Raw genomic sequence first — 17873 nt, 5'->3', positions numbered from 1 at the left:
TAATTTGGCCATTTTGAGATTATCAACATCAACCGATAACCCTATTTGATTGGCTTTGTGTCAATTCCAAAATCTAATTTGCACTAAATAAGTGTTTTGCGTCCTTATTACCAAAGACTATAGAATAACACAAGACGCGTCACTCGTATAGTTTTGAATGGGGAAAAGTGCAACGCTCAATATGCCGGAATAAGTCCCGCCTTCTAAATAAGAGCCAATAGCCGATTAGTAAAGTCATCGCGTCACTGCAGCTGCCGTTAGAAGCTCCGGAGTCAGTCAGATGCAAGAGCTTTAGCTTGATCCAGCCTGAAAAATGTTTAGTAACAAAAACGTTTAGTAACATAATTTATGAGACAGTTGTTGTCAGATTTCATTGGTGATTTCTTTCAAATATGAAATTTAAACGTAAGCTTGGCGAACAGTTTTGGAGAATTTGATATTTCCCCATTCAAAGGGACTGGAGCTGCACTTGCATGCCCGAGAGGCGTTTGAAAGATGGTCGCCGAGACTTTGGTGACTTTGTTACTACTTAGTGCTGGTCAGAATTATTTGCCCCATTGGTAAATATGATAAAAGATGGCTGAAAAAAATAAATCTGCATTGTTTATTCTTTTGATATTTTAAACCAGGCGTTAATTTGCGCTGCTTTTGGTCGATGGTGTTGGTCATTATGGAAATGATCCGGCTGCGTCTGTGTTCTTTGATTTGAGTGTTGTCAGTAGATCATGTGCTTAACTTTACACTCCCATCAGCGCTTTTTTGAAATTGTGCTCTTACGCTAATTTGCCCCGTTTTGTAAATCTGGGCCTATATTAGTCACTGGCCACGCTGCTTTCTAGCTATCATCGGTTGACCACTAATGCAGATCTGTTGTATGCTAACCGCTTGTCTAGACATGTTAGCCAGAATCTTTAGACCATAGAAGGAGACTCAGAAGAGTCCAGGCTTCAGAGCTCTAGCACAGCCTGTAGTGTGTGTTGTGTGTGAGGGCCGTGACTGACCACTGCCCCGCTATGACTGACACTCTACAGGACTCGATTCTACCACTCTCTGGGCCCAGTCAGCAGAGTGGGCCGCATCTCCTGCAGAGGAGCGCTCAGGTCCAGCAGGTAACTCAACCTCAACCCCCGCCAGGCTCTCTTTCTATCTGACTTACCCTGAACAACCGGGGAACCCTCGCTGTCACAGTGTGTAGTGTGTGTGTTCTTGCTGTGGAATCAGGTGGTGGGCTTTTTCTGAATCACACGTGTGATGTTGACTCTTATGCAGTCGTGGCTTGTTGCTGTTAATCAAAAGCCACTGAAGCATCTCTTCTGATTGCTCCTGCTTTCTGTTCTCCAAACACACACACACACACGCCTCCTCTCACCTCTGCTTCAATAGCGCCGATTGCAAGTGCATCATGGGAAAACAATGTCCTTTGTACATCCTGGTATTAAGATGTGTTTTCAGTGATCCAATCACAAGTGGTCAGCTAGACGCATTACCGTGTAAGGCTGGTCTTAGCATGCATTTTAAATGCGTCTCCTGTGACCACTTGCAATTTCTTCTAAGCCCCTTCCTTCTCATTTCCTCACACTCTGCATAATTTTCACGGGAGTGCAGAGAAAAGGAAATGAATGGTAACAGTGATTTATTTCAATCATAATCTGTGTGTTTTGGCACAACATAGCGAAGTTGGAATCGATTGTCACGTGAATGCATCTAATGGGTTTTCAGAGTGGTCGAAAGTAGACAATCTCAAAACGTTTTAGGTCCCGTTTACACCTATATTTAATGTCGTTCACTTGGGATCAGATCGACGAAAACACATCTTAATACCCAGTGTAAACAGGGCTGTGATGTTCCTCTTTTGATTTAAGAAGTTGAATGACTAATGTGGATTTACTCCCAACAATATAGTAGGGCTGGAACAACGTGTCAACATAATCGATTGCGTCGATTATGCACTGTTTATGTTCATCCCTAATCTCCTATCATGTTCACTAAACTCTAGAGCAGATGCTAATGGCTAGTATGGCAGCGCCGCTCAATGCGGTTGCGTTACAACTCCATTCTATAATACAAATGACTCCCGCACATTTTCAGGACTCGCAACCTCATACTCGACAAACCTGCACTGAATGAACGGAACCACACTGGACAACTAGTTGTCTGCCACGCCATATAATGTGAGTCACAGTAAACTGTAAAATCATGACGGGTTCAGTTTACTCACGGAGATGGCGAAATGATTTGCGTTCATCCGAAGAATGCTATATGAACGCAATCGTATTACGCGGTGCTGTCATATTATCCATTAGCATCTGCTCTAGAGTTTTGTTTTGTGACGGGATAAGGGAAGAACATAAACAATGTGTTATCGACGTAATCAATTACATCGACGTATCGTTCCAGCCCTACAATACAGTTTGCGACCTTCAGTGCTAAAAGCACTATACTTCTGAATGATGCTTAAAGGGATAGTTCACTTTGAAATTAAATGTTGGTATGTTTTAGCTTACCTCAAGGGCATCCAAGATGTAGGTGTCTTTTTTTCCGCAGTAGTTTCAATTTTGATATTTTTAGGTCAAACCGTTCTTGTCTGTCAGTCATTTAATGCAGGTCTGTAGTCACTGTCTCAAAGAGCATGCACAGAGTCCAAATTAAAACAATTCCCCACTAGAATAGATGCCGCCTTGCCTACGGCATTCGTTCCAATGAACTGCCGTAGCCAAGGCGACATCTAGTGTATATATCTATGCACCAGTCTGCGCACACGTCACACACCAGGATGCGCTCGCGCCCTCAGATCACTTGGACGTGGCTGTGTACAAGAGTTAAAAAACTATATAAATACTGTTCGTTTTCTCACACAAACCGCTTGTTTCGTGTCTTAGGCCATCAATGTGTACTTACGATGGGGAATTGTTTAATTTGGACGATGGGGAATTGTTTTAATTTGGACTCTGTGCATGCTCTTTGAGACAGTGACCACAGACCTGCATTAAATGACTGACAGACAAGAACGGTTTGACCTAAAAATATCAAAATTGAAACTACTATGGAAAAAAAGACACCTACATCTTGGATGCCCTTGAGGTAAGCTAAAACATACCAAAATTTAATTTCAAAGTGAACTATCCCTTTAAGGTACAGTCAAATTTACCGTCGTTCAGCTATTTTTTTGTGGGTGAAATCCAATAATTTCAATCTATGCAGTTGAGAATATCGAAAGATTTCCTATAAAGATTTTGCATTGGGTTCAGCCAGTCATGCAAATTTGCCACGTTTACCAATAAAAAGCTGCTTGGTTTGAAAGTGACTTATTTTTGAGTCACTACACTATTACCAATAGACTACACTAGATCACTACACTTTCACCAATTAAACTTTTTTTTGTATATGTGACCACACTGCAAAAATGCAACTTGAAACTATTACTTTTCTTGGTTATGGGATTGTCTAACTAGCCATCTTAATGTTAACATGAAGTGGAAGTTGCGACTGACTTGAAACTACTGCATTACTTCCAAGTGAAGCTGAATAAAATGTAGGGTGGGACTTGATTTTCTCCATCGACTGTCGATTGGATTGTGAAAAGTGAGTGTTGCATACTTGTGGTGAAGTGAACTTTTAATGGTTTTTGAAAAAATACAAACGTGTTTCGGCTTGAGATCCTTCCTCAGGGTATACAACAAACACAATACGTGAACATTTCTTTAAAAAAACACATCTCCATATGACTCAATACGTGTTAGCAAACAAAGGAAATTAGCTACAGCTGACAAGTTCCACTTATAACATCACACTCCATTTTAGAAAGTAATTAGTTAAAAAGGTTTATTATCAAGATGAAACAGTCAACCAATCAGAATACATCCTTGTCAAACTGACACATATTCCACATTCTCACGTCATAAAGGATTCAGTCAACAAGCATCAAGGCAACAACTTCACACAATACACTCCAAACATCACAGAAACTCATTAAGCCAAAATCCTAAAAGCCTCTCTCTTTTTCCTTATGTAATCAGTTACCACCTTCTCTTGTGCTCTGCTTTATATTTTCAATACTAAGAAAGAAAAGGATTAGGAAGGCTCTAAAGCCGTAACACGTCCGTATTTTTTCAGAAACGTTCACCACAAGTGTTGCTGGAATTCTTTTTTGTTCTTATACTTAGTTCTGTTTGTTTCCATGCACCTTGTGATTGGGTAACATTGCATCAGATCTATTTTTACTCATACCGGAATGGAGCCAATTGACATTTTGATTAGAAGGTTGAAAAATGGATGTACAGATGAATTGTTCACAGTGAGACCAGTAACATACACTGAGAGAGTAAATGGGGTCAAGCGCTGAATAATTAGGGTCCATCAGGTGCAGTTCTTGGGGGCCATTCACATAGGATGTGTTCAAAAAGCTGTACAGTAGGTTTTTCAAAAATGTGTGTACATAGAACAGTTGAAGTGCAGTAGCCTCAGATGCAGACCTTAAAAGGATGTAAATAATAACGGGAACACTGCTCACAGCAGACGATTTGAAGTCTGACAGCAGTTGTCTTGAAATGTATTGTTGAATGTGGTGAATTTGTTGCACAAACAGTGCTTTGATGGCCGCAGTGGTGCTTTAAAAAGGGTGCATTTATTTTAGAGACTCAACTTCAGCATGCTAAAACCCTTGCAGAGAGGCCGTGTCTGTAAATCCATCCCTTTTAAAACACTGCTGTGAAAAAGCAATAAAAAACTAAGATAAGCTAATTCCGTAATGAAGGACATATGTTACTCATGGTTAACAGATGACCAGTGACTTTTGCATATAAGTATCAGAGTAGAAAATGTACATCATAACCTTCTCTAAGTGGACAAAAGTGTATTAATGAGCAGTATTTCAGTATACAGTAGTGTTAATGTTACAAGTTTTTTATTTATTTTATAAAGATCTTCCAATACTGCTGCCTACATATTAAATCAAACTAAACAAAGCCAACTTTAAGACCGGAGGCTGTTTTTTATGTTTAGATATAGAAATGAATAATAAAGGAATGTTATGTGGCTCTTTAAATGTCTGTAGACACAAGATTTGTAGGCGGTAGTTTTCTGTACTTGTGAAAAGAGATTGCTTTGGGCAGAATGTAGTAATGGAGAAAAAAATAGAAAAGAAAAAAAAATGCATATAACAGAAGTAAACAAACAGTTCACCTAAAAAATTAAAAGTCGTAATTTACTCACCCTTATTCCTAACCCGTCAATTTCCTTGGTTGCAAAAAAGAGAAAAGATTCTGAAGACTCTGCTGATTCTCAATCGAAAAAAGACTGGAAACTTCAAAGAGCACACAAGAAAAATGTATTCTAGCTCTGAAGTCACATAATAGCTTTGTGTGAGGAACAAATTATAAATTAAAGTTGATATTCATTGGGTGAACTATCCCTTTAAGAAAGATAACAGTCAATATTATATTTTTCACAGTTCACTCATTTTCTCTCTTTCCCTCAAACACTCTCACTTTCTTCACTTTCACATTGTGGCTTTTAATATACACAACTTGTCTGATTTATAATTTTATGTGTGTCTTTTTAAAAAGTCTGTTGCATGTCCCTGTGTGACAATTAAACGTGTGTGTGTGTGTGTGTGTGTGTGTGTGTGTGTGTGTATGTGTAGCTCTGCTGAGTCAGAGGAGCTGGCGGTGCATCTTTACCCAGGAGCCGTCACAGTTCAGGGGGTCTTACGCAGGAAAACAGTCCTCAAGGAAGGCAAGAAACCCACGGTGAGAGCAAACTACCACTGCAACACTTCATCCGTCTCCTGTCCATAAACTCCATTCGATCTCTCCCTGTGATCTCATACACCGTCTCTTTCTTTCTTTTCCAAAATGGTGCTACATGCAAGTAGAATAAAACTGCAACTAAAAAGGATGATTTCTTTTAGCAAACCAAGTGATCATACTTCAACTTTTAAAAAGGAAAAATTGCTCACCATATCTTTTTATTGTTGACGTCAAAGGCTGTGTTCATTAAAACTTTATTTTGATACATTTTCATCTGACATTTGGCAAGTTAGTTTTTTTTTGTATTTTCATAGCAATATTATAAAATTGCCATTAATTTATGCATGTTATATTATATATATTATAATATATATATATATATATATATATATATATATATTATAACAGACATTCAAAAGTCTTGAAATAAGTCTATTATACTCACCAAGGCTACATTTATTTGAGCAAAAATACTGTAAAAACAATAATATTGTGAAATGATTACTATTTAAAATATAACATTTTTGACATCAAAGGCTGTGTCCAATAAAACTATTCTGATACATATTCATCTGACACTTTGAAAAAGCTAGCATGGACAAGTTGTGTGTTTTCATAGTAATATTAAATTGGCATTATTATATTCATTGTAATATACTGCTATATTTACTACATTATGATATGTTATATTACATTATACTGTGATTTTATTATTACAACTTAAAATACCTGTTTTCAATTTGAATATATATATATACGTTTTTAAATCATTTTTCCATGATCCTTGATGTTCAAGAAAAAAAATATTATTATCAGTGTTGAAAACTGCTTAATATTTTTGAGCAATCTGTGATAAAAAAAAATCATTTTTCCAGGATTCTTTGATGAACAGCAAGTTCACAAAAACAGCATTTATTTGAAATGGAAATATTTTCTAACATTATAAATGTCTTTACTGTCACTTTTGATCACCCCAGAGTTTTAAGCAATAGTGTATATCACTTGATTTTTATTACATTTTACTTTTGTACGATAAAAAAAATTGGGTTTTGTTTGGTCACTGCTTTATGTCCAGTGTAAAATCAAAACCAGTTGGGATCCTTTGCTCAAGTGCTTTTCTCTGCCGTTTTGTCTCTTCCCCTCTTGCCCTCTCCTCATAATCTGCTCTTTTATCTTTTGGTCTACAGTGTCTCTTAACTGTCAGTCATTTCTCCATTAGCCCCATCAAACCCAGTGGTTTCCTCCGAGAGAGAGAGAGAGTGTGTGAAGGGAGCCAAGGCAGTAAAAGATACTGTGTTAAAGTCCAGTAATGGGAGCCGAGAGGCCTTTTAAAAGCCACATCTCCTGCACATATTTGATCTGACACGAAATCTGCCTATCTGTGTCTTTCTAGACCTCTTACTCATATAGGCATGTAGATATGCTGGATAACTACATGGTTTCTTACATAAGATCTTACATAAGCATATAATTACCATAAGTATATCGTTCAGTTAATCTTGATCAATATGTTCAGTTTTATTCATATGTTCAATATTACTTCTTGGCCTTACATTATGTTTTTTGCTTGCTCAGGAATGCTGCTATTGATATATTAGACTTAGTTGACATTGTGGGGATTTTTTTCATTACACTTAATTTTACAGTGTCCTTGTTACACATGTTACTTGTAGTAGTTGTAATAACAGAACACTATGCATAATTATATGCGACTAAACCAAACCCTAACCCTAATCCTACAGTTAGTACATGTTGTTAATTATTAATACTCAGTCCTGAAATACTGTAACGAAGACACCTTAAAAAAAATGATATTTCAACCTCGAAAAAGCACACTTTGAAGCTGTCTATATGTGTGGTAGTGGAATTTAATTTAACCAATTACTGTATATGTAATTGAACCAATTTGAGTGGTTGATAAATACAGTATCTACGGTGAATATATGCATTAATTTCTCTGCACTAGCTGGTGTGGGCATGTGCTTCAGTGTGTTTTCTTGTCTGTAGGTGGCAGCGTGGACTAAGTATTGGGTGGCTCTTTGTGGAACTCAGCTCTACTATTACACTGCCAAGTCCCTCAAGGCCACAGAGAGGAAGCATGTGAGTGTTTCCCCACTTTCACATTACTCTCACAAACCTTGTTGCTTATTCTGGCAAATAATTGAAGGAGTTTAAAGAAACTGGTCTATTTTAGGACTATCAGGGTTTCCACTGTCTTTTTGCTTGTTTTCATAAAACAAAATATAATTAAAACGCATTTATAAAATATTATGTGATGTTAGGAATAACTATTATTAGTAATATTATTTTTTTGATTATTAATTATGATGGATTATTTCAATCGTACAGTATTCCATTCAGAGTTTGGGTTTGATAAAGATTTTGTTTGTTTTTGAATGAATAAATACGAAATAAATAGTTATTTTAAAATAACTGTTTTCTATTTTAATACAATATCATCATTAGTGATCCTTCAGAAATCATTCTAATATGATGATTTGCTGCTCAAGAAACATTTATTATTATTATCAATGTTGAAAACGGTTGTGCTGCTTAATATTTTTGTATAATCTATTCTTTGATGAATATAAAGTTCAATAGAACTCTTTTGAAATATTTTAAGTGTCTTTACTGTCACTTTTGATCAAATTAATGCACCGTTGCTGAATAAAAGTATTAATTTTATCAACAAACAAAAAAAAAACTTACTGACCCCAAACTTTTGAACAGCGGTGTACAATGCTAGTAAACTTCCCTGTTTTTTTTTTTTTTTTTTTTTTTTTTTTTATAAAATAGTTGCATTGCAGTCATTATAGTATTTAATACATAAAAAAAAAAAAAACAAAGATTACTGAGAATAGAAATTGAGTAGACTTTACACAGCATGACCAAAAATGATGCACCTCTTGATGGAAATAAATGTTTTGATGTTATTTGTATCAAGGGGTGCATCAATGTTTGGTCAAGATCTTGATTTGAAAAATGCAAGAGTCCAGCACTCTGTAAAGTCTCTTCCAGCACATCCCAAAGACTTTCAATGGAGTTAAGGTCTGGACTCAGAGGTCATCATGTGTGAATGTGAAAATGATTCGTCATGCTTCATTCTTACACAATTTGATCCTGATAAATTTTGACATCTTGACATCCTGGAATATGTCCATGATGTGTCTTCCTACATGGTTGTTTAAAAACGAAAAGCTACACACTCCATCAATTAACGTTAGAAAGACTGTTGCCAAACATATAACATGCTAAAAACATCATAATCACTGCAATAATCATCCAATCATAGACTCTCAAGCATTTGCCTATTTAAATCCAAACAGTGACTAACAAACAGTATATGTAGGCAAAATGCAATGCAAAAAGTGATGTTCTTAACATACATCTGCAAATTTTATTTCCCTTTAGACTAATAAAAACCCGATCGCTCTCTTTCACAAGGGTGTGTCTATGAGGTTAGAACCGTTTAGCATACAATATGCATAATAGAGTCCAAGGTGGTCCATCTGAAGCGGATACAGATGAAATGATGAAAGGAAGCATCACTGTGTCCTGCAGCCTGATGCGTCATCACTTAATCCCTTCAGGATGACATTGATGGAAGAGTGCTTATTCTAATGCCATCCAGCAGGAGAGGTTGGGCGAGATAGGGATCATGTGAGCCAGGGAAAGTTGCGCTGAATGGACTGAATCAGACAGAAAGCCTTGGGTGGCGTTTGTAGAGATGTGACTCCGTCCAGGAGGTGTAGAGAAGGGAGGAAGAGTGGTTGGATCCAGGAAGGAATGCTAACAAACAGCGTGCCTGATGACTGATGAAACGGGCTTCAGTGCTGAGTGAGGGCAGATGTTTGCAGTCATTGGATAATCAGACGGATGACATCATCAGTGCAAGCCCAGCTATCGCACATTATCAGGATTAATGAGAAGCACGTCGCTGTCAAATACACATACAGTAACAGGGCTACTTGTTTACACAGACACTTGCAATACAGGATTGTGCACAAGAATGAAGCCAAGCTGTATGCATGTATATTCATAGAAAAAGAATGACATTTTTCGTATGATCATTTTTCAAATTAATTCAATTATGTAATAATAATATTTTTTTTAAATAAATTAATTTGTATACAGAATGTAATTCGTATATGCATTATTTGTAATTAAAATGTTTATATTAAATTGAAAACAATTGATTGGTAGCATTTTGATGTTTTGACTAATTTTCAGTTTTTAATAATAATAGTATTTCAAATTAAATAAATTCATTTCTGTAATTTCTGTTAATTTCTAGCAGCATTTTAATATTTTAACTAATTTAAATGTTTTTTACATTTAATATTACATTTAATAATAACAATAAATTTCAATAATAATATCTTTGATCAGTTCAGTTAATTTATATACATACTGGAAAAAAACATGTAATTAAAAATGTTATATTAAATTGGGAGAAAATAGTTTAGAAACATTTTAATATTTTGACTGCATTTTTCAGTTTTTAATAAAATTAATAATAATAATAATCTAACTTATTTAGATGAATTTCTATACAAATTGTAATTCCATTAGCATAATATGTAATTAAATGTTTATATTAATTTTATAAAAGCATTTTAATATTTACCTGTAATTTTCACAGTTCAAGTCCACCGCCAGCAAAAGTGTTTCTGTTTTGGGCTTAATGGCCATGATGGCCGACGACCCGGAGCATCCCGACATCTTCATGCTGACCGACTCTGAGCACGGTGAGACAGCCTGTCACAATCACTGTCCAGACAATGATATATTGATGCAAAATTGTGACAAAAGATTTACACTGTAACTATGTATTATGATATGCACATTTTGTTGATTTATTCATTTATGTGCCCACAGGAAACTCATATAAGTTCCAGGCAGGGAACAGAATGAATGCTCTGCTGTGGTTCAAACACTTGAGTGCAGCTTGTCAAAGCAACAGGCAACAGGTGTGTGTGTGTGTGTGTGTTTTGACTTGTTCAGCTCAGAGGGTTATTTAGCTCAGTTTGTTTTGTAGAGAAAATGCTCATAAGTAATTTAGTGGCCTTCAGTGTGCACTTAATGTTCAGAGCGTTTCCATGCGAAAGCTAAATTTTTCAGCTAAATTGAGGATGTTAATTGCTCCTCAGGAGATGCTATTGTGTGCTAGAATCCTTTGAGTTCAATAAATATGTGAACATTTTGCTCTAACCTTCTGTTTTGAAGCAGCAAATCACTGACAGTGTTTCAGTGGGATCTATTAAATTAAAGGCATTTCACATTATGGCCTTTTGAAAACTGTTGTTTCCAAATACACAGGTCAGACTGGACGTGTTCCATCAGCAGGTGTTTAGGGCTTTATTAAACTGAGCAATGACACTGCCCTCTAGTGCTTGTTATTTTGTCAAGTGCAGTGTTGAAGAAGCTTGTTTGAAAGCTCATTATGATTTACAATAGTGAAACTATAGGCAAGCTACTCTTTATTTAAACGGTCTAACTACATCACAAGCTAGAACTGCAGAAACAAGCTAACAACACTGAAGGCATTTAGGTCTTTTTAAATATGGGCCTATAACTATCAAATGTTCATTACTATAATTATCAAATGCAATTTACTCTGCACCATATCTTTCTAGCAAAAAAATGAACAAATTCAGTTAGAGGTACTGCATTAAACTTAAATGTACACACATGTTCACAAAATACATTGAATAAAACTAGAAAACACCCTTAAGTTAAATAACTGAGACAAAAAACATGATGAACAGCAGACATGAACTAAAGTCTCTTATGTTCACCAAAGCTACATTTATTTGATCAAATACAGTAAAACAGTAATATTGTGAAATATGATTACAATTTAAAACAACTGTTTTCTATTGTAATATTGAATGTCATTTATTCCTGTGATGGTAAAGCTGTATTTTAAGCATCATTACTCCAGTCTTCTGTGTCACATGATCCTTCAGAAATCATTCTGATTTGATGCTCAAAAAACATTTATTAGCATTATCAATGATGAAAACATTTGTGCTGCTTATTTATGGAAACAATGATATTTTTTTTCTCCCAGGTTTCTTTGACGAATAGAAAGTTCAAAAGAACATCATTTATTTGAAGTAGAAATCCTTGTAACGTTATAAATGTCTTTACTGCACTTTTGATCAATTTAATGCACCCTTGCTTAATGGAAGTATAAATTTATAAATAAATAAAAACACTTACTTTGAATGCTAGTGCATATTATAAAAAAGAATAATGTGCTATGACTCAAATTCATTTTAATTGTTCGTTTCATAAATTAATCATTTATTTGACTTCCCAACACAACTTTTTATTGATTAAAATGTTATATTTAAATGTTATTATTAAAATATATTTAAATTTATAGTAAAACTTTTTTCCAGAATTTTTGATTAAATTTGCAGACTCTAATTAGTATATAATTTGGCTTCACCTGAACTGTGAATCATTTATCATAAATTAATATAATCATTACAATAGTATTTTTTGCATTAGTAAGGTATTTTGAGGCTTGATTGTTTGAACCTGGTTTGGGTTTGAGTTTTTTCTCTAGAGGATGGCTAGTATATATCAGTGCAGGATCTTGTAAAACCATTAAAACCATAAATATCACTTTAAGATTTGTTCAGTGTCACTTCCTCTTTTTTCCATTCCAGGTCCCAGCGAATCTAATGTCCTTCGAATAAATGAGACCATGCCGAATCAAAGACATGGGAGAGTTTGTGAGCGGCTGGATGGCAGGAGAGTAGAAGAATATGAGGAACGCTGGGAATGGAGGAGAGACCTGAGATGAATAAAAAAGCAAATGACTCGTGTTTTTGTGTGCGTTGGAGCTTTCCCACTGCCATCACCCAGCCTGAACCCCACAGCAAACTCCTCGAGCACCACTGCCTTAACAAGCAGAGTGTGAGTGAATGTGTGTGTGAAAGAGCAACGGTGTCCCCTCCACTGCTCTCACCTGGAAGGTCCTTTTACATTTTATTTACACTTCCTCCATCATTCATCTGATTCCCAGCAAATGAGGATCTTGGCGGCTTCTTGGGCTCTTCTTGAAGGGGTCTTGGACTCTTCATGGACCTCTGGAGTTTGTTTACACCTTCTTTACCTTGTGTGTTTTGCTTGTGTTTTATGTATTAACTGGTTGTGAATCTAATCAGCGCTCCTCTTCCTTTGACAAAACACACCCAGGAAACTCTGACCCTCAAACACATTTTTGCAGAAAAGAAATTGATTGTCTTTGCACACTTGAATTAGGCTCATGCAAGCATGACAAGATTTTCCACAAGCAAGTTTAACTGCAGGAAATGGAAGACCCTCATTTATTGAAACGCAACCAGAAAGGGCTCCGATACTCAATGAATTCCAGACCCAGTCTCCTTCAGTTTTCTATTCAACTTCTGTTCTTTTTTATGGATTCTGTTGCCTTCTTTTTAGCTCATATCCACACAAACGCGTGTGTTTTTGCTAGAAGGCATCTGAAATGTTCAAAGCGAGGGTGTGTAGGAAGAAAAGATTGAGAAAGGAAGATGTTTGAAGACTCGTCCAGCTTCAAAACATCAGCAATAAGTACCGGTTTACACCAATTCAATCAAACAGGAAAAGAATCGTTCGTTCGTTCGTTCGCTCCTGGATTCACAGTAAGAGTGGTCTATGAGGACACACGTACATAAACACACTTTTCAAGCTGTGAATGTTAGTGGACGCAGAGGTTTACATCTCCAAACTTGTATTTAGTCCAATTATATTTAGGTTTTTTTCCAGTTAAGCAGTGGTTTTCCAATGGAATATTGCGATTGGTGGGAGACGGAGCAGGAGAGATAAGGCACTTGTGTTTTCCGCAGCATCAACAGCCCTCCTTTACTGCTGTTGATGATTTATTTGTATGTGATGTTTTGCTTCGATGTGGTTTTATTTTATTATTTTATTTCAGTATTACTGGGATAGTTGCACATGTCTAGACTATTTTAATTGTCTGTTACATTAACATGTTACAATACATTTCGAACGTTACGCCAGCTCAACTTGGCTTCAGTTTTTGCTTCTTCTTGTTGAGCCATTAAGGTTCTCGTTTGCTCATTTAGAGAACATCTTCAATATCAGTTTATATAGGGAACAAGAGTAGATGTCTGTTAAGCTCAGAACAAATTATTAGCATTTACGGAGCAGGAGACGTTTTCCCGTCGGACCAGGATGTTTCAATAAATGGGTCCGTCTTTATCTTTCATGTTCATGGTGACTAGATCCTGTTCTTCTGCTTTCCATGGACTAGTTTATTTTTCCAAGCTCAGCTCTACTGTTTCCATTTGTGTGGAACGTCAAACTAAGATTCAGAGTCTCAAACACTCTTGAGAGCAGGAGAAAAGTTCTTGGGCAATAAATGAATCCACAAATCCAACTTTGCTTGGATGATTAGCGCAAGAAGCTTCTTCCAGAGCGTCAAAGTGCTGCAGCGACCAACAATAATAAACCAAATTGACATGAATAAATGGTAATGGAGGAGTTGGCAGCAGGCTTATACAAGGCCTGACTTCATTGACAAGTTATCGCCATTTCCTTTGTGGTGTTTTTGCATTGGATTTGAGTGGAGATGATTGGATGCTGAGGTAGAGGAAGTCTTGCGTTGAGAATATTTTTGTAAATTTTTGTCTTTGACCTAAAAGGGAGGATTTTATAGTAGATGGGGGGCATCCAGCACAGCACAGCACAGGCAACACTGAGACATTTGAGAAATGCTGGTTGTGACAGATAAGCTGATCCGGGGTAGTTTTCGTATGTTCTGAGCCTTTAATATCAGGTATTAGCACTTTGGGTTGTGAAAATGCTCTGAGATCTGCCACATTGAAGAGACAAGATGCAGACAAAAGCAATGAAAGTCTGAAAGAAATAAGTGTTTACATGATTGGAGGAGTGTTATTTTGGCTCAAACTGTGAAGTTCTGAGGCTGGTTTGTCGTCATGGCACAGGCAGAGAAGCTTCAGAAGATCTTGTGTGTGGTCGTGACCAACCAAATGAACTTGGCACAAAGGTGTTGAAATGGGAAATTTTCTTAATTAAATAAAGTGGAAGAGTGCCGTATGCTCGTAAACATCACGCCAGACACTGATTTATGCATCTTGACAAGTCACCAACCTTTCCCAACGAGGACTTGGACCAAAGTAAATTACAATGCTATTGGCATCGTCTAGCTTTCTTTCTCTGAAATGTTCCTTAGACATGGATGACGGTTGACGTTATGGAATAGTTCATAAACGGAGACAGAAGAACAGTGGGAATTGTGACTAAGCTGCCTCTGTTATGAAATACATTTTTGGACCTTTTTAATTTTTTCTGGATTTTATTTTTTAGTTCCAGTTGTTTACTTCACACTACATCTCTTTCTCTCCCTCCCTCTCTGTGAACAATAATGAGATAGTTTTAATGAAATTGTCCATGATTTTTTTCTGCAGTAATGATAAATTGTTGTTGCTGGATTTTCTTTTCTTTTTCCCTATGCATTATGAGTGAAATTCTCCAACATACTTAGCTGTCTTTATATGAACAATGCGTATGATATCATACACACAGACTTCCCATCTTCTCTGCCGCTTTCTTTGGCTGTTTGAACTTCACCGCATCACTTGTTTTATGTTGTGGTGTGTTAAAAGGACTGATACTGGTTTGTAGTGAGTTGTTTCAGAAATGAATTTGATTGTGTGTGCGCGTGTGTGTGTGTGTGTCTCACTCTGTGTCACCTGCTCCCACCCAGCGCGGATCCTCCCTGTCTGATCCCACACCCGCTGGGACCCATGACCCAGGGTAGCGCTATGACCTTTGACCTGAGAGATGTGCTCCTGGGTTCCAGACAGGACAAAAATAATAAACACTTTTGGTTGTTTGTTTTTTAATCCAGTGGTCTGGTGTGTTTTTTGGCTGAGTGTGTGGCTTTGTTCAGAATTGCATACTAACGTTCTACTCTTCTGCAGTTTGTAGTATGTGGATTTTCTGTATTCACATAATACCAGATTACATTTATTTATTTATTCATTCATTTATTTATTTTTGCCTAAAGATAAAGCATATAAGAGGGCATCCCACAATGCATTCCTTTATATTTCAATTCTGGCGTACAAACCCTAAGTTACATTAATCAATCATGATTTTTAACATCTCTTTGATGAGTCATTATTTGAACAGACTAGGGTTACTGTAACTGTGACAACTGGTTCCATTGAAAAATGTTTAATGGCGGTAAACTTCTCAGCACAGTGTAGTGTTATTTCTATCTAGTGGCATTTTCATGTGGCGGTGGGTTATAAAGTTTTATACCATTACTGTACCATCTAAACTAAATTAATTTTAGTTTGTGACTTATCTTATTTTTAATAATAAGGTTGTGGAGTTATTTGACTTTAGTTTCATCATTTAAATTACAGTTACAGTTGTTAGTACAGTATCTGTTATTGTTTAAAAAATGTAAGTGAAAAATATGAAAAGATTTTTTTTTTAATCAATATTTTACTTTACTTGTTTACAAACTTAGTTTTTATTTTATTTCAGTCAAACTTTTTAATTCATTTTTTGTTTTATTTTTCATTCATGATAATAGCTCTGCACAGATGACTTATGCATAAAATAATTTCATTTATCATAAATCATTTTCAGATATAATTGGGTACAGTCTCTGGTGCCATTCACTGAATTAAGCATGTAACATTGAGGTCATGTGACAGCAATCTACAATATTACTATTACTTATTGTTGCATACTGTATACAGTTTCATGTTGTTAAGACAATATGCGGTGTACAGTATATTCAGCACAGTAAGCAGCAGTGTATTGTTAAACTCCATGAAAAGTAACTAAGTGCGTTACTCAGTTACTTTTTATGGAAAGTAATGTGTTGCATTACTTTTTCTCACCTGGGCTTGCTATTTTGTTTGTTTGTTTTTAATTACCAAAGTTCTGTTTTTGGCTAATGTAAAGGCCCTTTACCACCAAAAGTGCAAATGCAAAAGAAAATGCAAATTCACGGCTGTACAGTAGTGGGCGCAGCTGAAACTAACCTTTCAGCTGTGCTGCCATGCTGGATCACAGAACAATAGGACGTTCAACGCTCTTACTTTAGCAATAAAAAAAAAAACACAAAGTTGTTTTTTCTTATAAGTATGGTTAAATTGGATCATCGAAGGTCAGAAACAAAGCACTTGGCCAATAAAGTGAGATTAAACACAAAGTATATTTGTATTATTGCAGGTTTGTGTAATATTCTGCATTTGCAGTTCACTGGTTTTATCCAATTTGAGGATACTGAACATGTTTTTATCGATCAATTAGTGTTTTTCAACCACGGAATAGGGTCAGTAAAACAGCTGGAGAACAATTATGTCACATAACATTTACCTCAGGAAAGCCATTTAATGACCATAGCTATAGCACGTTAGAGAGAGCTATAGAGAGTATTTTGCTAAATATGTGTAGGCTACTAGCCTGGAAATCCAGGCCTAAACCTGAAAGATTTGTCTGGCATCCACTAATGAAAATTCGGCCAGCTCGAGGGGCGGCACCAAGCATGCATTTGAAAATCTCACTGCACGCAATTGGATAACACTACGACCAATCACAACAAGCCCCACCGGTGGAGCTAACTAGTAGATTAGACTCTTGCCGTATCCGGTCGGCAAAACAGCAAAAACGCCCTTCTTGCAAAGGAACGAATCGAGCGCCGTCTTCTGTTCCTCTTTATAAAAAGCCAAGTCTAACTCGTTCATTGTAGCGGCCAAAGCCGTTTCAAACAACTGGTGTTCATCCATAGCCATCTTGCAATGTTTACTTCGACGTCACCTCGCCTCTGGCCCGCCTATATCAGATAACCCGATGTGATTGGTGCAGCTCGGATACAAGGGCATATTTAATGAGCATCATTACTCGACACCAGAGTAACTCGCTGAGCAAATTCAACTTGTGCTCTCGCGAGAACTCTGGATTTCCAGGGTAGTAGGCTACTACTGTATATTACATATTTATTTTACTTACTAAATAAAGTTGTTATTATAATAAAAAACGTATTATATTTCATTTGAGTTATTTTTAACCTTAAATAATACTACCAGCTGATTGGGCTGT

The 17873-nt window shown here is 36.4% G+C and overlaps 1 protein-coding gene across 3 annotated transcripts in view; it reads left to right on the top strand.

Annotated features, from left to right (window-relative positions):
- ralgps2 (Ral GEF with PH domain and SH3 binding motif 2) overlaps positions 1-15655 on the top strand; it is a 134455-nt gene extending 118800 nt beyond the window's left edge. For 2 of the 3 annotated variants that reach the window (XM_079889278.1, XM_079889277.1), the window contains exons 16-21: positions 1032-1109; positions 5642-5747; positions 7755-7847; positions 10390-10495; positions 10626-10717; positions 12428-15655. In XM_079889278.1, coding sequence (XP_079745404.1) covers positions 1032-1109; positions 5642-5747; positions 7755-7847; positions 10390-10495; positions 10626-10717; positions 12428-12457 — 505 coding nt within the window. In that variant the 3' untranslated portion in view covers positions 12458-15655. The remainder of the gene's footprint in view (positions 1-1031; positions 1110-5641; positions 5748-7754; positions 7848-10389; positions 10496-10625; positions 10718-12427) is intronic. The other variant, XM_079889279.1, reaches the window with a different exon arrangement.
- Positions 15656-17873: the final 2218 nt, after the last annotated feature.

This window comes from Squalius cephalus (assembly GCF_949319135.1).
Source record: "Squalius cephalus genome assembly, chromosome: 12".
Classification (NCBI taxonomy): Eukaryota; Metazoa; Chordata; class Actinopteri; order Cypriniformes; family Leuciscidae; genus Squalius; species Squalius cephalus.
The sequence above is the reverse complement of the archived record's forward strand: the minus strand, read 5'-3'. Positions and strand labels throughout refer to the sequence as shown.